At 40.1% G+C, this 20,749-nt stretch overlaps 1 protein-coding gene across 6 annotated transcripts in view; it reads left to right on the top strand.

Annotated features, from left to right (window-relative positions):
- Nucleotides 1-20,749, top strand: part of dym (dymeclin) — a 63,883-nt gene that overhangs the window by 23,840 nt on the left and 19,294 nt on the right. For all 6 annotated transcript variants that reach the window (XM_085414066.1, XM_085414064.1, XM_085414065.1 and 3 more), the window contains exons 9-14: nucleotides 4,676-4,861; nucleotides 5,908-6,086; nucleotides 7,036-7,161; nucleotides 7,278-7,391; nucleotides 8,604-8,698; nucleotides 12,202-12,301. In XM_085414066.1, the coding sequence (XP_085270192.1) occupies nucleotides 4,676-4,861; nucleotides 5,908-6,086; nucleotides 7,036-7,161; nucleotides 7,278-7,391; nucleotides 8,604-8,698; nucleotides 12,202-12,301 (800 nt within the window). The remainder of the gene's footprint in view (nucleotides 1-4,675; nucleotides 4,862-5,907; nucleotides 6,087-7,035; nucleotides 7,162-7,277; nucleotides 7,392-8,603; nucleotides 8,699-12,201; nucleotides 12,302-20,749) is intronic.

The following is a 20,749-nucleotide window of genomic DNA, read 5'->3' as shown; positions in this document are numbered from 1 at the left end:
TCAAAATGGAAATGTTTGGCTATAATGCACAGCACCATGTTTGGTCAAACATCCAGCATATCAACACAAACACCTCACACCAACTGTAAGGCACGGTGGTGGGGGCGTGATGATTTGGGCTTGTTTTGTACCTTGCAGGCATTGAGTCAACCATAAACTCCTCTGCGTACCAAACTATTCTAGATTCAAATGTGAAGCTATCTTTGAAGCTTGGCCCAAATTGGGTCATGCAACAATATAGCACAGCAGCAAAGCTATAGCAGAATGGCTGAAAAAGAAGACAGTAAACATGTTTCAGTGGCCCAGTCAAAGTCCAGACTTCAACCTGATTGAAGTGCTGTGGTGAGACCTTAAGATAGCTGTGCAAAAATGAATGCCCGCAGACCTCAACTGAACTGAAGTAGCACTGTAAAGAAGAGTGTCTCGAAACCCCCCACATTCATGTACGAGACTGATAAAGTCATACACTTTATCATACAAATTATTGTTGCTAAAGGTGCCTCTACAAGCTACTGAATCATGGAGTGTACTTCTACTTCCACATTCCGTCTTCTGCATTTTTGGCTTTGTTTTTGTTAAATATGTAATGACACAAACAGCTTTCTGATTCTGCAGTTTGTCATCTGCAGTCTACATGATTAATATTGAGTTAGCAGCAGCCACACAGACACGCTATGTGTACGTGTATGTGACATTATTGGCATAGCGCACTTAACAGAAAATGATGCATTTCTAGCTTGGACTGGAGACTGCTCTCATTTTGCTATTAGGAGTGGAGGATTTGTTGTGGCAGAACTTTGTATTATCATTATGACGGTTACAAAATCTGTGGAATGTTCTCATATGTCGGATATGTTTATGTTACCATGGTTTTGGATTGCATTTGGATAAATGCGCTTTGAGCATATTTTTTGTGAAGAAGTGTGTTTATTTATCGTCTGCACAACATGTTTCCCCACATGCATTTTTTTAAGATAATCATCAGAGGTTTGACATATCCACATGCGCGCATGTGTGTGTGCGTGCATGTGTTTGTATCAGTGTATCTGCGTGCTTGGCCCTGAAGTCATATTTCATTCACTGTTATGCAAGTAAATAAGTAAGTAGCACACTGTGTCTGTCTCTGTTGACCAGTGTCTGTCTGCGCTGTGTTTTTAGCCGTAACTATGTGGAATCCTTTCCAACTCCAGCTCCCTTCTCTAGTGTCTCCACTGAGGTGTTTACATGTTCACGTTGCTCCTGAATTAGAAAAGCAAAAATTTCACTCGTTTCATAGAGATTTGAACTCTTGTATGTTTTTTTTGTTTTTTTTAATAAGCCTGCTTCTATTGCTGGAATTACTGCAGCTGAAAAATGACAGTCGTCAGATGTTAAGGAGTACAAGCCAGCTTAATTAGGACTGAAATTTTTAAATATAACTATGTTCACTCCATTACTACAACCTGCATTATGAACTGCATCAGAAGAAATAAAGTGAGAGTCGAGGTCAATATCAATTCATCTAGGTGATCTGGACTTAGAGGGTTTTCAGCCCACCTAATGTTTTGATTTAAATACTCTGTGCGCCAGTATTCGCGTGTCTGATGGCAGTAGTCATTATGCAAGACTAAGGCCAAGTAAAGCAACAGCACCGCATGTTCTGTTGCAGAAACTTGCAGTGTGGTCTGGCTTTGAGTTTCTATAGACTGTGGGTGCACATTGTGAGGAGAAGTGTAGATAATGAAGAGGTTGTTTTGGTAACATGCTCATCCTGCAAGTAAAGTAAGGTTTTCTGGGGGCATGGTTTGCATGTAGCACCTTTCAGCACCCCCCAAGTCCTAAAGCCCAGATTCTCATTTCAGCATAGTAGCCTCTGTGAGAGAGTGTGTGACCTTCTCTTTTCCTCACTTTCCCCTTCCTCCTCCTGGTGTCCTCCTCCTCCTCCTCTTTTTCCACTGGGCAGCTGGCCAGGTCCTGAGCAGCCTAAGCAGGGTAGCATTATTGGGTTTATGTGGTGGGCAGGCAGACAGGCAGAGGGAACCAGGCCAGATGGCTAACAAACAGCACCCACTAAGGTAAAATAGAGCTGTGTGTGTGTGTGTGTGTGTGTGTGTGTGTGTGTGTGCGTGCGTCAGATATAGTGCAGGAAATGTGGCTGCCAGACCGGTCTCTCTGAAACTGCTGGGCTAGTCACTGTGGTGCCAGTGAAGAGATGTACGGGGCTCCGTCACAGCTTGGCCTTCTCTCGCTTGATCTTGTTTTCTCTCACACTCGCGTCTCTTTCTGGCCAGCAGAAATGAAAGCTTATCATGTGCGTGTGTGTGCGTGTTTGTGTGTAAGGGAGAGACAGAGTGACCAGTGCAAATTATGTAATTCATCTCTCGGGGTTATTTTTTTTTTCTTGTTGTTGTCAAAGCACTTTGCTGATGTTCTTTCACCCACATATAAACAAGCTTCGTCCCCTCCTCTATGGAATTGGGTTCACATTCCTAAACACAAACGTTGGAGTAGCTCTTGGCTAGTCATTAGTGAACCAACATGTAAACATAAGGAGAAAAATAAGGGGGGGAAACGTGTTTGAAAAGCTCCTTTTTCAGAATGCAAAGTCATTTAAGACAAATTAGTTTCAGGCTTCTTCAGTCAGAAACGTTCTTTTTGTCTTGGACGCTTTTGTTTCCCATCAGTCCAAACAGGATACATGAGAATGCCTCTTTAATTTTCTTCAGTTATTTTTTTTATAATATGATGGGATGCCGGCTTAAACAGGCGTCATATCAGGGCTCAGGGCAGCTAATTAACATGGCTCCATGTGTAACTTCAGCCAGACGTTTGTTACACTCTTCCAGCCTTCGGCTCTAGATGGCAACAGATCTGCTTGGCTTGTTCTTGAGCTCACTAGTTGGATCATTGTGGGCTCACAACTGCACTCTAACACTTGGTTCACGCATTCTGTTTGGCTAGACGTGGAGGAGCCAGAGACTGTCATCTGTGTACCTTGCTGTTCATGTTTCTTGAGCTTTCTCTTGATGCTTGAAAACACCAGCACTTCGCTTGCTCTACAAGAAATTCTCTCATCTCTCTCTCATCACCCAACAAGAAAGAGGGGGGGACAAAAAAACCCTAACCCAGTAGTTCCACTTTCCGTTTGTGCTGTGGCGCCGTCTGTGTTGTTTCAAATTTCAGGTGCTGCAAACCATTGTGCGTGACTCCATTGTGCCTATTTGGCCTTGATTACATCAGTCTGGCTGTGAATACTTTTCTTTTTTCCCCACTGAAGTGTAAATCTGTTTTTAAGGCTGAAAAGGACTCAATTGTCAAATGATTTCTTTGATAAGATTTCCATGTACAAGCTAACTGCTCTTCCAACTGAATCTTACTTCAATTTTCTGTAGAAACAGAGGACTAAAGTTTTCAGTCCAGTCGATCCTCAAATATGATTCATGTTCCTACAATGAATGAAGTTGCTTTTAATTTCTCATGTTTACGTAGTTTCACAGTGACTTTCATTTCAAATACAAGTCGTGGTACACACACGTTTTCTTTTAGACTCCACAGGAAGCTGTAGGAACCCGCTGTACTCTAATCTGATCATCACTGAACAGCAGACACATACTGAATGGCAATATAGTATGCAAAGCAGCTCAATGTTCAGGTGACAGACACCAAAAGCAGATAATCTTACCAAAACACCAGTAATGTTTGCCAATAAACTTCCACATCAACTTAAAAAGATAACGAAGCATCTGGGGTTTGGATTGACTAGTTTCTGTCATTCAGCAAAGTGTTTGTTCATCTATACAAAGCGTCGACCAGCTAATGTCTCTTTTTTCGGGGCTAATCGAGGGCGCTCTGTGGGATTTGGTTCAGTGCTCTTGGAGGGCCGTTTAAACTCTCTGTTGCAGATCTTCCCCTAGCTTTCTCCACATAGAGTTTATGCTATAGACTGGTGTGAATGCAACTCCCTGAGCATGTTCTTTTGTACGTTTAAGCTTGGTTTTCTGTAAGCTTATGAGTGCTTCTGCCGTGTCTCATCCCCTCTGTGCGAGTACTCTTTGATCCTACTTCAGATGTTCCGTGAATTGAGTTGTATCTTTTCATCGACCTCTCTCTTGTCTGAAGCAACCTTTTCCATTGTTTCACACCATTTTTTGCAGTTATTCTATGTTGTCTAATGTACTGCAGGTCTTTATTAACTCAACTGTGTATGAAAGAAAATACTTTTTTATGCTGTTGTGATGAGTTCAGTCATCTTCTGTGTTCAAGCTAAAGATGCTTGACCTTTACTCTGAGCTCACTTCACTTGTGTTTGCCTTTTTTTTTTTTTGCCTTTTTTCTTTTTTTTTATGAACCAGCTTCAACTTATAGAAATTCATATTTAATATATAAAACCACTCGGCGAGTTACAACTAATCCAGATACTCTTTGTTGCCATTTATAGGAAGTATATCCATGCTTTCTCATATGACAGTATGGTTGGTTGTTTTTTTGTGTGTCTGTTTTTGGTTTTTTTTTTTTATTGGTTTTTATGCATTATGAGCAAAAACAACAACGTATTTATCTGTCTATCTGTACATAAGCTTTCTTGTACCTCTAATTGTGTCTCTAAATTCCACATTTCTTTTCTTACAGTTTTAAATAAAACTTAATAAGAGAGAAAAAACCCTTGGTGAAAAAGATTGTGTCTTGCTCTTTGCAGGCGGTCTGTGGAGTGTCTTCACATTGGGTGGAGCTGGCAGCAGAGCTGGGATAGACCAGGAACATGACCCTTTACCTTTGTCCAATCAGAGTCTTCTGTTACTGCTGGTATTAGCCAATCTGACAGATGGGCCTGAATGGCCCAACCCCTACCGCCAGGCTATTACTTGTTTCAGAAACACACAAGGTAATATGTACTAGATAAACAAGGCGTGTGTAACACAGCATGCGAAAATCAGATTAGACGAACATATCAAGAAAAAAACAGATTTCATTATTTATCTTTTTATTTTCTACGAATCTCTGATTTGAAGAAGTCAAACTGTGTCTGTTCTTTGAATTATCGTGGTTTAGTAGTGACGCACATAGATACTCCGTCAGTTGTAGTGCGTTCGTAAATGATTAAACTTCTTATTTAAGACCTCCATTAGGTTTCTAAGAAACATCAGCCACAGTCTCCATGGAGTTATCCCTCCGAGCTAAAGATGGATTTATGGAGTTGTAAAAAACAAGATAACATGATAAAAATGTGTATTTTACGTAGTAGCTGTATATGTTCTGTGTTATTGTCATGTTGTTATTGAGATTCATATCAGTACGAAAGCTGGATAAATATTAACTGGTAACTTACGGTGAAGGGGTGGCATTAAAAAGGTGTGCTTTTCTTCCCACTGCTCTTTTTCAATATGTAAACTGAATCAGAACAGAGTGATATTGGAGTGCATTATTTTGGTTGTTTTGTTTTTTTCCTAAATGCTTTTCTCTGTATTGCTTACATTCCCAAAGTCAAGAGTGCTACGGCCCACTTCAAATCCTTAAAAATCTTAAACCTTCACTCTAAAGGGATGTATTTCCTTATTTCATTAAAAATTTTACTACTAACGCAGGTTAGTTGTTGTAAATTGCTGACAATTGGCAAAGTGTTAAGTCCAATGTGTTACCCACCTGCCACTGGGACACAAACTTCAGTACAAGAGGTGTACATTTAGGTCAGAGTGAAAGTAATATCACAGACTAGCCGCCTCCTCTTAATAGTTTTTATATAAATATATAACTGCACATACTTACAAACAGAATTTTGGTTTTTACTGTTTTCGGTCTGCCTCTTTTTCTGCGCTGTGTCACATAATGTTTATGATGTTCCAAAACATATTTGGGACAGTTGTTTGTTTGAGTTATGTGAAAGAAGGCAGTGAATACTAATCCTGATAATATTTACCATTGTCCATGCAGACACATCATCGCTGCCTGTAGAGCAACCTCACACTTTCCAGATCAATTTCAACAGTCTGTACACTGCTCTGTGTGAGCAGCAGCGCTCCGACCAGGCCACGTTACTGCTGTACACCCTGCTTCACCAGAACACCAACATGAGGACGTACGTGCTGTCGAGAACTGACATGGACAATCTGGTGGGTCGGATTGAAGTGAATCTGAATCTGACATTTTGGAAACAAATAACACACTTGCTTAATAAAACACATCATGCAGTCCTTCCACACACACATTCAGTACGGCCGTGAAGTTTCGTCATTCAGGACCGATGCCGTGGCTCGGTGAACAGGCGAGATTAGTGCGGGGATTGCTGTTGATTTTCTGCGTGGGACCGTGCCAGCTGTTCCTTATAAGATAATAAATTCAAAGATATTTAGTGACTGGAAATCAATCTTTGGCATCTCAGATCAATTTACAAATGATTTAACATGGAGTAGTATAACTTTTTTTTTGCCTTGTTAGCTAAGACGAGGAACAAACCACAACAGAAGAACTCTATGAGGTTGTTTCCAAGACTTGTTTGGAAATCCTCATAAATTTAATCTTCAGTCACATTTTGAAACTCGTTCAGAAGTAGGGAGGCTACTATTGAGGCTAGGCTCTTTGCTCAACAATGAAGCAATGCTGCGTGACAGTGTAATGAGCTAACAGTGCTACTGCGTATGTTTATTACTAACTGCTAACTTGTTCGCCTCTGGCACTATTAGTAAATTGGGTTAAATAGAATAATGTGAATAACCCCTTTTTGGAATGTGTATACATTATGTTTTATGGTAATTTTGAGCTGTTTAATGGCTTCTTTTCCAAGACTGTTTGGATTTTTGCCCAGTTTTGTATGTGTGGTTTGTCTCTGGTTAGATGATCCATGAAGAATAAGAAGTGTCACTAGAGTTGTTTTTCAGAGCTGTGGCTCACACCTCATCTGTTGGCCAGCTCAAAAGTAAAATGACTTAGTGCCGCCGTAGTCTTGAACATGTCCTTCTTATACAGCCATGGCATGAGAAATCCACACAAAGTCAGAAGCCTTGCAGATGTCAACCCCGAATACATGTTTGACTCCTTTTCTTTTCCCGCTGTTTGTCTCAGGTGTTGCCCATACTCGAGATCCTTTACCACGTAGAGGAAAGAAATTCTCATCACGTCTACATGGCCCTTATCATTCTCCTCATCCTGACAGAGGACGATGCTTTCAACCGGTCCATCCATGAGGTGGTAGGTAGACGCACTTTACGTCTCAGCTGTTAACCGTCTCTCTTGGTGGTAATAGTCAATGATTCCTGACGTTTTTCACCTGGTTCGTCTAACTTCTGTCCCTCTCCATCTCACAGATATTAAAGAACGTCACATGGTACACAGAGAGATCGCTAACAGAGATTTCTCTCGGCAGTTTGCTCATCCTGGTGGTGATTCGCACCATCCAGTTCAACATGACCCGGACAAGGGTAAAATTAACACACGGTGATGAAGACGTTTGTACATTTGTGAAAGAGGCATATGTTACAGTCCTGTGCAAAAGACTTTTTTTTTTTTTGAAAAAAAAAAAAATTCAATTAATTTTTTTTTTTTTAAATCAGACCCCTGTTCATCGAAGCAAATGAGAGAAAGAGCACAAGGATGTGACATTAATGAGGTGTTATACCGTATACTTTGTATTTCAGATTGTTTCCCTTTGTGAAAATTGTCATGCAAAATGTTTCTCAGTCTAAATGTACTTTCCCTTTCTCTTGATGTCACATTTTACATAGTTGTGCATTCAGAGCTTAGCACATTATTCTCAGTCCCTGAAATGATTATTTGGTGCAGTTTCAATAGCTGACCTTACACTAACTTTTCATCTAATTCCCCAGTGCTGGGGGGGATACAAGGAATCAGAGATCATAATGTCTTTACCCAAAATTAGGCTGTGGTTTACTGAAATATGTATTGCATCATTTTTTCTTACTGTCTGTCATTGCAAATTCAGTCCTAACACAGACCTGATGTTCAGTGCATTCCCAGCTCAGATGATGTAGTGGGCAATAGTTTTCTAGTATTGGTATGTCATCCCAAATGCTGCTTCATATTAAATTAAAAAAAACCAGGCAGTCGTTTTCTATAAGAAGTTTAATCATTTGTTAATATTGTGAAATATATTTTGCCCTAATAAGACTTTATAAGACAGATATTATAGATACATTTTACTGAAACACACACGCTGCCAATTCAGTAAAATCATGCCTGACATACCAAAAGGTATCTAACACCCAAAGAACAGCTTTGGCTGTGAAAAAGCCAAAGCGGAAGGGCAAACCTTCAAGAAGCCTGAAGAGCTATAAATGAAGACTAGTTAACAAAATTACAAGAAAACTTGCCTGAGGGGGTTCAGGATAAGGTTAATAAGAATAACAAATATTGACTTACAAGCTAATACAAATGTTTTACATGATGTTTTTCCATGTATTCTTGCACATATTGCAGTAAATCGCTGCACTTATTTCCCATTTTCCTGGCAAAACATGAAGCAGTCGGGGTGGGTTTAGACTTTTTCACAGTACTTATTATGTATTTTAACACACATGGCATTTGGCATGATTGGAGTGTTTGAGTTAAAAGCAATTTTCAGTTTGATCTTTATGCCAGTATTGTCTGCTTGCTTGTGTGTGCGTCTTCTCCAGGATAAATACCTGCACACCAACTGTCTCGCTGCACTCGCCAACATGTCAGCACAGTTTCGATGTCTCCACCAGTACGCTGCCCAGCGGATCATAAGGTAAGCAATTAACTAAGGTGTACAAATAATAAAGCAAGTGGGGCATGACAGATGATGAGATGTCTGTAGAATACTTGTATGAGATGATTGAAAAGCAGAAAAAAAGCACGTTCGCACAACACTCAGTAGATTTTTTTTGCAGATTCATGTTGAGGCAGCACATAATATTTGTCATTATAGTAACTTGACAGTAGTTGCAGCAAAAGAGGCAAAAAAAAATAGATTATTTAGTGAGTGGTAAGATTGTGCAAATGACATCGTTATGTAAGAAGGGGGAAATTAAGGGGAAAGTGTTTGCAGACAACAGGAAGGGAATGTTTCCTTCCCTTAAGACGTGCACAGACTCACGCACACTCAAGGATCGTCTTATCTCCCTGCCTGTGTCTCTATCCATATCTGTGACTTTGGTGTTTTGAGTCAGAGAGGAACAGCGTCTCTGTATTTCTACGTGTCTGTCCAGAAGTGATGTAGAAGAACCGACTCCATGTCTGATGATAATGATAATGGTGATGACTGCGATGGCTCGGGCTGGGCTAAACTGGCTGGCTGCTAGATAAAGGGAATTTCCTGCCAGGAATTTCCTAATGTCAGAGTGGCAGCGCTGAACTCTGCTCCATAATTGACTCTCTGAGAGAATCGCGGCTGGTGCTGTTTATTTTAAGGCGGCAGTGGGTTGATTTGCCCTAACCACAACCCCCACACATCTTTCCTTACTAATTTAACGTTTTCCCTGCTCTCCATCAATATTTCCTTTCTGCCAAATTGTTCCTCTATCCCTGCTCGTGTGTCGGCAGACTCAACAAATGCAATTTAGGTCACTGTAATGCTGCAGGTAATGATCATCTTCAATCTGCCAGTTGTTTTATAATATTAATCAATTCATTGTTTCGTTTATTAAAAAAATGTATACATGAGATTTAATATTCACATATAAGAAGCTGGAATTGTGTCTAAATAAACCAGTACAGCTAAATTTGTTGTCATTTTAAAAGCGATCCACGCTCATTTTATTCATATTTTAAATTTGGGGGAAAGTTTTTACTTTTATCTCTGCTGTGAAAGGTTTGTGGATTGTTATGCAACAAGGTGTGTGCCAGAATGTAACAGAATTTTACAGCACATTGTGTTCTGCCTTCTGGTTGGCTGTAGACCATTGTCAGTCAATCTCGTGCCGAGTCTTCTGTACAGTACAGAATGCGTTCAGCTTGTCAAATTTACATAAGTCTTCCATTGCTAGCCAAAAACATTTTGCACCGTCAAAGGCAACCGCGGGTGCCTTTGCTTTCATTCTATGATACTGGACTTATTTTTCTATGAAGGTTTAAACGTGTGGAAAAGTGTGTTCGAGCCTGTCGGAGAAAAGTGTATAAAGTGTGTAGTGAGGGATTTTACGGCCATAAAACATCTATAATAACTGTAAAAAATAAAGTTGGCTACTTTGTGGATTTCACCTATCGCGGGTTATTTTTGGAACGTAACTATCGTGATAAACAAGGCACCACTGTATACCAAATGAGCATCATGTTGTATGAAATAAACAAGTGACTGAGACCATAAAGGCATGAGGAAAATGTTTACTGTGTTTATTTTGAAACCATATGAGCTGATTTTAATAAAGCCCTAAAATAAAATGGTGAAACTATAAATGAGCGTTCCTACATTTCAATTTTAGATTTAGAAAAGAATCCAAGCCTCCAGATGGGTATTTAAAATGAACGCTGTGTCATATATACAAATGTTTAATCACAATCGAGCACAGTGTGTGTCCATAACGAAACCTCTGCAGTGCTGGGAACAGGACTTCTTTAGGTCTTTAGTGTGTCTGTCATTACTTTGGCCTCATAACTGATTTGGGGATCATGCCAGTACTGTTGAAATCTTTTGTGTCACTGATGAGACAGGCCAACTTGTGACAGTGTGTTATTGTGGGCACCGTCCCAGGTGGAGCTCACTCGGTGGTCTCTCGTTTAAAATGTGGTGGGAAACGAGCGTAGATAGTACAAGAGGTCCTTGAGTAGTTGTGGCTAATAGAGGCTTTGACTTTAGGTCTGAAGATGATAAGTAGACCTCCGTGTAGCTGCTCACATAGCTCTATTTCACCAATTATCCCGGATAATGAGTGCTAGGGGATTTAGAGTGTGAGTGTGCATGTGTGCGCTGTGCTGTGCTGTGCTGTGCTGACAGGTGGGTAGTTGTAGCTCCAAGGGCTTATCAGAGCTCTGTTTGTGCCTCTTTAGCTTGTTGATGTCATTGATTTTAATTTATTCAGATTTTTTTTAAAATCTTCTTGATTAACACACAAATTAAAGATTTAGCACCCCTGAGCACCCACAGAGGAGATTACAAAGTTGTAATTACAAGATAAGGTCACTAATACTTTTTTATTTTTTTATTTTTATTTTTTTTAACTTTTTATTTTCACAAATAGTACATAATTACATAACATAATACAGTGTACAATTCAAAACCAAAAAATAAACAAACAGACAAACACACATAAAACAAACAACAAACTGATAACTAAACACAAAAAAACACAAAAAAAAACCCAGCTCAGTTCCATTACAGTTTAAACACTCAAGAGAATCCTTGTAACATAATATTAGAAACATCAGGTTCCACATAGTTCAAGTATGGTTCCCACACCTTAAAGAATTGATCTGTTTTTGAATGCAGTATACATGTAAGATATTCCAGTGGCACTAAATCCAACACTACTCTTTGCCAACCTTTAATAGTTGGTACTTTTTCATAAATCCATTGGAGTAGTATATTCTTCCTTGCCGCATAGGTGAGAACACAGTACAATCTCCTATTATTCTTGGATATTAATCGCCGGCTGGGGAGGCCCAGTATGAGAGACAGAGGGTCCATCTCCAATTCACAACCAAAACTAATACTTTTAATAACACTGATAATCAGCAGGATGCCTCTTAAAAAATGCATTTTAGAATATTGTCTCTTTTCAGCTATGAATGAGTTTACTGTTGCATGAGCAGAGCAGTAATGGTTACTCTCTGTGGGTCTGTGCATGCATTGACCCAAACTGTTACTACACCCCAGGTGCAGTCAAGCAGACTGATGTTTGTCTGTGTCGTGCCATCATGCGGTCCCATAACAGCAGCGGTTTAGACAAACGCATAAAATAAGAGGCAGACATGTCAGGCTAAAAGGGGGACGACCATTTCCATGTAGAGATGTACACAAATAAAATGTCGCATTTAGAAAAGAAAACATGAGTTGTGGTTAAATGAATCTCCTGGTAGTTCCCTGATTATAGTGTGATGAAATATGAAATAATATTCATTCATTTTAAAAGACTTCATTTACAAATCAAGCAGGTCTGCTTTTAAATTAATAAACTGTTCTGAATAGAAGTTTCTGTTCTTAGCAGAGGTAATGAAAGGTCATTGTTAAGTATAAAATGCCACTTGAGTTGTTTTGTTATTCATCTGTCACAGGCACACTCATTCCTTTTCCGTGTCTCTGTGTCTCCCCTGCAGTTTGTTTGCTTTGCTTTCCAAAAAGCACAACAAGGTTTTGGAGCAGGCAACACAGTCTCTGAGAGGCAGACAAGGAGAGAGCGCAGCGTTGCCAGACTATGTGAGTAAAACTTACAAACACAAACAGTCGGTCCCAGTCTGCACTAAGTTTAATCATATTTGCCAAATTATGTCTCTGCTTGGACTGTGAATAGTAATTAGATGTGGGCATCCGTGGCAGTTTAGCTGAGTTGATCGGTTTGCGTTTAAAGCAGCATATTTGCATCCTTTAGTTTTAAAAAACAGCTGATTTTTATTTTGTTTTTTTCAAGTCAATGATAAATAAGTCTTTCCAAAGGACGCAAGTTATCTATTTTTTAAAGAAATTTAGAAAATAGGCAATCACCGGTTGCTATGTAACTGTGTGTAGTCCTTAACTGGTTGGTGAGGGGATGCCGGTGGAAGTTGCTAAGTGAAACTGGTTGTAAAGAGTTATGCAGTGCTGCAGCAGTAAAGAACATGTCAACGTGTCTGCAAACGCTTGGCGACTGCTTGCTAAGTGGTAGTGAAACTGTGAAAAGTGTGACACAAAATGGGGACTGTTCATCTTCAAAGTAAAACTTGAATTTATTGAAACGTGGAACCAGGAACCAGGCAGAGAGCTTTTACTGCAGTGGTGAATATTCTCCTTAGACTGAGGGCTTAGCATGGATGCGCTAAACATCCATAAATTACTCCTGATGCCCATAAAACCAAAGGATGGCATTTCTTTTACTCTATGGTTGTTCCGCGCATTAAAGGAACACAATAATAATATGTTAATTATTTCTTGGTTATTGCCCAAGCTAACTGTACGCTGGCTGTTTTAGCCTGCAGAGATGAGTGGTCCTCATTTTCTCATTTAAATCTTGGCAAGAAAGCAAATAAGTGTTAACAAATGTTGGACTGTTATGTTCTGATCAGTCCGATTAATCATCAAAATGACTCCACTGACCGTTTGATCTTAACATTCAATAATGGTGAAAAATGAGCATTATCATAGCCTTTGAGTTTTAATAATTACGTTTTAAATGAATACAAACAAGAGCATTGGCTACTTCTACACTTGAGTTGGTTTTATTTGATGTATTTCTGTGTTCCAGATTTTATTTTTTTATTTTTATTTTTTTTGTCTAATTCCACCTGATGTTTTTGAGGCGTTGAACATTTATAAAACAACGTAGACACGACTGGTTAAAAATAAAGAATGATTTGGCATAATCCAGCACCATAAAGCAACTTTACAGTTTCTGTGGAACAAAGCGAAAAGAAAGGCAGTAACTAGCTAGCTAGTTATTTTGCACATTATTCTTTTGACAGAAAAACAACAAAACAGACAGTTTAAAAAAATTAAATACGGTATTGACTGACAGCAAATTTGTCTTTTTAAATATGTTGATATGACAGTCACACCTGACGAGAGCATTTTGTTGGCTATTGACAAACATATGTCGTCTGTATTTGCACGTAGACGCCGCTGCCCTCGGGTATGTTTGTCTGCCTTTTGGTCTGGCTGTCTCATTAGATTTGGTCCTAGATAAGCGTGCGTATGCAAACACATTTGTGTGTGTGTGTGTGTGTGTGTTTGTTAGTGCGAGTTTGGACAAGGTCCCCATAAATACCCTAAGGTGTTGAGGAAACATGAGCGTATGTGAGTGCTTCTTCAACCGTGTAGTGACTGTCTGATGAGGCCCCTTTACAAGCAGACATCTACAGTATGTAACACACATGTATAAAGCATAATTATCCACCCTTGTTTGGATGCCTCCTTCCTTCAGGGTCTATTGTAATGCTCTTTTTTTATTTACAAACATGCATAAGTGGACATTTTATATGACTGAAAATCAAATGGAGAAATAAAGAGATCGGTTTGCCACGATTGCATTTTCTTAAAAAAAGAAAAAAATTGTGAGTACAGCGGTTATATGAGAAAATGGCCTTAAAGTTAATATAATAGAAGCGAAAAATTCAAAAAAGTCAAAGACATGCTCATGCATGGGAGTACGAGGTCAAAAAATAAGGTCATCTACACAACAGCACTCTTTTGATAGAGACTCACTTTAGTGCTCAAGGGTACATGGCAGATTTTCAGCTCGATTATTTCATGGGAATTTTGAATGAGTGTTTTCCTTGAAGTGTCTGACACATTCTCTCGGTCATAGACTTTAAAGACAGAACTGGTCAGCTTTTCTGATATTGTTGTTATCCTTGAGCTTAGACTATACTAACTGGCTGTGGCATTGGTTCCCATGTCTATTATCCACGTCTCCGTGTCCACACAGTGTGCTGTAACGAAAGGGAACATGTTGTATATTTGGACACACACACATACATATACACACTCGAGGTGAGACATAAGTCGAGTGAAATTTTGTCTTGAGCACAAGCTCGAACAAAACTACACAATTAGCCTTCCCCTTGTTTTGAGTGGTGAATATCTTAGTCATAGGTGTTTTTGAGCAGTGGAGGAGATTTGTTGGAAAGAAGGGCTTTCCAGCCTGCTGTTGTCTTACATCTCTCTTTCACCTTCAAGTAGCACAGGTGAAATTGAAAAACAGATGTTTGACAATGTGTTTTCAGAAATTAAAGCAACTTTAGTAGCGTCTGTTTATTTATTTCTTCACATATTGCCATGTAACTTTGGATATGTGCCACACTGAGTATTGTCTACTTATCAGACGGAAGCTCCATGGGCTGTCTTTTGACAAACATATGCCAAGTAATAGTGTATGGCTTACCATGTTCTTATTTTCAGACTCCTTGGCTTGTTGTTTCCCTCCAAAATGTTGGCATTTGTGAGTAAGATTTAAAGTGTTGGATTGAGTGTGCTATTGGGTCTTTTATTACCAAGCAAAAGGAAGGACATTCCCATCAGTCTATTCTCGTGCCTGTCGGTAAATGCTAGTATGCTAAACTAAAATGTTTAACATGGTCTGCATCATGCCAGCTTAGCTTGTTTACATGCTGAAGGTGGCATTTAGCTTAAAGCACTGTTGTACAGCCGTATAGAGCAGAAACAGAATAATGAGGGGTCTCTGAAATGTAAATATACCTTTAGGCTCTGCACTGCTAGAGCTTTTTTTTTATTGTTAATTCTCTTTGATTTGAGGTTGGCATAGATGGGGAGTTTAAAATGTAGACCCGATGAGCAGCAGTTTGCTGCTTGTTAGCAACTTGTTAATAAAATCTCAGAAAGTAGTCGCTGTAAGTAGCTGATTTTTGTCAGAGCAACACCTAAGCATCCCTAAGATACTCATTATGCCCAGGTTTAGGCTTCACATTGGTTTATGCAGAAAATAATATATGAAACTGACACAAAGCTGCTCTGAGGCCTTAAATTGTATATGAACAAGTATAAAGTATAGCCATTTTTTCTTTTAATAGTTTTAATGTTAAGTTGAAATTCCTTCCTAATTTTCCATGTCTGGCCACTTAACATGACCTTACACGCCAGCTAAAGCCCGTCATTGGTTTTGAGAGATGTGACATCTGAAGGAAGGGCTGCTGTCTCATTATGCCGGCTCCTTTGTTTCCTCCATCGCCGGCTCTCATCTGCTCCTGCGGTAGTAGCGGATGTGGCGGCGTAATTGAAAGCAGCCTGCCCTGGTGTTACTCACAAACCCTCGCCTTAACTTGGGGAGGTGTGGAGGCTGAGGTAGCTGTAAGGAGAGACAGAGGAGAGGAGAGAGCTGACGAGGGGAGGAGAGGGCCCTGGGGTGGGTTAAAGCGTGTTTTTGTGACAGGCATCTGGAAACAATGCAATTTGGCCGAGCCTGGCTGTGGAGAGAGAACTAATGTTTGTTTAATGTGGGATCGTCCTGGACGTATAATCGCTCTCTTTACGAGGGAGAGACCGAGAGGCGGATATGAAAACGTTGTCAAACTGCCCTAAGCTGAGAGTTAAAGCTGGGTGCAGTCTGCTTCTGTGTTAATGTCTCATCTTTCCCTCCGTCTCCTCTTCTGTACCCCCCTTCTCCCTGTAGATGTCTGCCTCTTGGTTGCTGTCTCTCTCTCTCTGGTATATACACACACAGAACATGCCCCCTGTCCCTGAATGTGTTTGCGCGGCTGCGTCTGGTTAGTATCAGGGAAGACAGAGCGAGGGGTTGGGGCCCTTGAGCCCCCACCCCCACCCCCGGGGGGAACATCCAGAGGCTCCCAGACCAAGAAGGGCATCTCTCGTGGGATCCTATGGTTACCTCTGAGTCTGCATTTTTATTCTTATTTTCCTGTCTCATCCACTGAGATATGCCGAGGACATGCAGTTTGCGGTTGTACATGCAAACAAACATAAAAAGATGGAAGTATGTGTTGCATTGTTTGTCACTGTTTATGCTCCCAGCCAGTAATGGTAATGTTACTTCTCTGCCTCTTAGTCTGTTTACTGTTGTACATTTCTGGGAAAAGACTACAAGCGCACACACACACACACGCGCACACACACACACACACACACACACTTACATGCGCACAGACACTGCCAGGAGCATGGTGGACCACCCTGTCTATGTGTTTATGTGTCCTGGTTGAGTCACATTCTGTGATCTCTTTTTAATAGCTGGAGTAGACACATGCATTAGCTTTGTAGCACCATTCCTCTTGTTTAAGAGGAAAGCAGAGCCCGGGGATATATCAACAGATAATAAACATTATGCCTTCTGTTTATTATCAGGGCTTTCAGGAATGTGCGGATTTCTTAGGAAGCTACAAAATGATTTTTTTTTGTGCAAAGTCCAGAATCATTCAGTGATGCAAGCTGTTAACTAGAAATTGTGCTTCTGAAGCGAGCTATTATACAGTCTGCGATGTTTATGTGAGTGAGTAGTTGTAATCAGTCAAGCAGCATTAATGTTTGTGCTGACAGTTATTGTTTAGTTTATTTGAAGTGGCCTCACTGCACATTTTCTTTTTTTATTCGCTTGTTTACGATGTTCTACTGCGTTAAGTGTGTTGTAGGTTGTTTGATGATTCAAACATAGTTCACGTGTAGATGGAAAAAGATTTGTAGCCCGAATGTAAACAAAGGGATGAAAATGTGTAGTTTCATATTTTAGGGTGTTACTTTAGTCAATTAGTATTCATAAACATTAATATTAAAATTGAATTAACACACAATAAAAGTTACAAGCTTATATACAATACTGTTCAAACGTCACCCCTCATTTCTTTATATTGTAGCCGGGCTGTCATCATTTTTAAAGTGTTAATGAGCAATAGTTCAGCTCTGAAAACTGAAAATCTGCAGCATCATTCATCCAAATTTCAGCTTTTTGCTTCAAATCATTTTTAGTATGTGTGGAGGAGGTAAAACAGGAAGTGTCTACAAATTAGAAGAAAGCTTGTCTAAAAGAGTTCAGGCTGTGTTGAAGATTAAAGACGGTCATAGGAGCTTATTTATACTGACTTTTAAGCTTGTTAGAATTGCACAAACTCAGTTTTTTTCTTTTAAACTGTATTTCCATGTGTGTGTACATGTTTGAAAAAATCACTGTACTTATTTCTCTTTTTCCCAGCAAAACATAAAGAAATGAAAGGGTGGTTCAAGACTTTTGCACAGTATTGTTGCACACAAAAAAGACAATTCATGAACCATTTATTACACTAGTTCAGGCATGCTGCTATCAGCAAAGGTTGACCCCAAAGGATTATTTATAAACTGGTAATAAGATGATGAGGTCACAGAGGACTCTCACGTTATAAATTGTTGCACCAGGGAGAAGACTGAGAAAGTGAGACCTCTTCACATCCTAGCAACCTTAAACCACACAGCACACTCGAGCTTAAAGTTGACCAGATGAGACGGGTTAAACATAGATGATTGTTTCTTACTTTCAATTCAGAATCCCAGCTCAGTGACGACTCCAATCCAGACCACTTAATCACTTTGGCTAATGTGACGGGAAAACTTGATATTTTTTAAACTGTATTTTTATAGGTTTTACAGCTTTTCCTGCTGATAAAGACCTCCCCACCGCCCCATGTTATGAAATGCATTCTGCTGTTTATAAGGCTTTATTCAGACAGGTGTTATAGTTCGATTAAAACAAGAAAAGGCCTTTTTTTTTTTTTTAATTTAACCAGGAAGATCACCATTGAGATTAAAAACCTATTTTACAAGAGAGACCTGGCCAAGATGGGCAGCAGCAAGTGTCTCACAGTTACAAAAATTACTCAATTAAAACCAGGTAGCAAAAATAAATGAAAACTATCAAATAAAATAAAATAAAATAAAATTCAGCAGTTCATCACAAGGTTGTTTGTCACCATATGTGTAAGTCACACATACAAACAAAGATCTGAGCACTCTTCTATAAATCCAGAACAGATTATAACAGATTATTTCAATCTAACAACAACTAAGTAAACTATCAGTACTATTTGCTGATCTTTTATAGGCCAATTAATCAAGTGTACATTCCTGGAAAGTTATGAAAGATAGAATAAATATATGTTGCTCATTTTCGAGAGGACTTCCTCATGCGAATCTTTAAGTTCCAAATCTGTTACTCGGATGGACTTCTTAAAATCATCTTAGCATGAGCTGGGTTGTGTCATAGTTTAAGGAAATATAAACGTAGGACACCAGCATATTTTTTTTTTAACTGAACTCCAATTAAGAGTTTGCCTATAGGAGACCAAGATAAATGAGATCTTTTAGAGTGGTGGTCTTTAACTGCTCCAAATGAACTCAACTTCAGGCTCCAGGCTGAGTAGCTAAGCCTCTAGTGAAATTGAACATAGAATAAACTAATCACATGTAACAAGTAACCTCTTAACCTCTCTGCCATGCAATAAGTAGCTCATTATCTTCTCTTCTCTGTCTCATAAATCTGTTTCCTTGCATTCCTCTCATTAAGGTGCTTTCCTGCTGAGAGGTGAGAGTTAGCTTACACACTGACTCCACAATTTGGTCTCTGATCTTTCAGGAGTTACCCCTCCCTCACCCCCTCACCTGCCCAGTAACAACGGTGTTAGGCCCAGTTATTAGTTTACTATTATTCTGTTAGCCCGTCTCTCCATATATGTGCCATCCTCTTCTCTTTTGTCATCTATCACTGCCTCTTTCAGCTGCTATTCTCAGGCAGTAGGACTGCCACCCCTGCAGGCAGCAGGTGCTCTGGGGTCCTAATGATCCGCTGCTTCCAAATGGTAATTAGGGCAGCCCTGCTGCATCGTGGTCCTTTCGCGATCGAGGCACAGCAAAACAGAGCACAGCTCGTAGCAGATCAATTAGCACTGCCTACCTATCTCCCAGAGTGCTGTTGCAGCAGTTGGCGTCATCTTTTTTTTTATCATTATCACTCACGTCATGACCCACATGACCCACAGTACTGCCTTCATTCCCCACCCAAGCCGCCCCGCTGTTAGCGCTAGCCAAGTCTCAGAAAAGTAGTGTGCCTATTTAATCAGGATAAGGTATATGGACGCCAATACACGGGATCCTGCCGTCACACACGAGACGGTGATGCAGAGAGCATCCAGCATAATCACATTGTGTTGATGCTGCTGTTTTTCTTTAGGGTCCAACTTTGTCACCACACACACACTTTTTTCTCTTTTTCTCTGTGTGCATCCAACAAAGGATGTTTTGTGGGTATGTGAAGCTATGGGGTAATGAGAAGCTGACCTGAGCACAATGCTCTTCAAAATGGTGTGATTATGACATGGCTGTGGTACCATAATGCGGGTCAGACAATGACCTATTTAAAAAAAAAAAAAAAAAAAAAAAAGCTCCCAAAAGACAAGGGCAGGCTGCTGCTGCTGCTCAGCCAGTCTGACCCTCTCTGTCTGTCCACGTGGCTTTTTTTCCAACTCTTCATCCTTTTCCTCCACTGTGCTTTATTCAACCTGTAGGTGTGGCTTTTCACTCTTTCTGTTTGTATCCTCATGCCCTTGTCTTCATCAGTGCTCTTTCTTAATATGTCTGGTTTGTCTGCCCTGCAACAGCCTACAGTGAGCAGCAGGGCCGGCCAGGGAATCACTAAGCTATTGGTTTAATGATGCCAGCTCCTACTTTACAGGGATTTTCATGTCTATGTCTCTAAACACCCTGTCCGCACTCACAAACGCTCGCTTAAAAACATGTGTGGGTATGATAGAAAGGACGGGCTCTGGCTTTCTAGTCACTGCTTGCATCTACAAACTGTCAGTTGTCAGACACAGCAGAGGTCACCACGCCTGCAGATGCGACACATTTACACTCGGTATGTTTAAGAATTAACAGCAGAATTGCACAGAGTTGGGGAAGGGTGAAGGGTGCATATAAACGCTTTGCTTTCCAATAGGGTTTCTGTGAATGGTGATGCAAGTAAAACAGGACGGGATCATTGAGGCTAATGATATGACTCACCTATGTTTTCCTGGGTGGAGAGAAGACGAGAAATAGCGGCATGAGTGGCTGTGACCAAACGACAAGGCACAAGGTTGGAAAACGATGTATGACTAAGAGAGAATAAGGCAAAAAGAGGAGGGAGAGGTAGGAAGAATATGCTGTCAAACAAACACATGTCAAGTGTTTTTTGGGGGGTTT

The sequence above is a fragment of the Rhamphochromis longiceps genome, linkage group LG7 (assembly GCF_057381845.1).
Source record: "Rhamphochromis longiceps isolate RC_006_pf linkage group LG7, R_longiceps_female_GT1.1, whole genome shotgun sequence".
Lineage (NCBI taxonomy): Eukaryota > Metazoa > Chordata > Actinopteri > Cichliformes > Cichlidae > Rhamphochromis > Rhamphochromis longiceps.
This window is presented reverse-complemented; position numbering and strand designations above follow the sequence as displayed.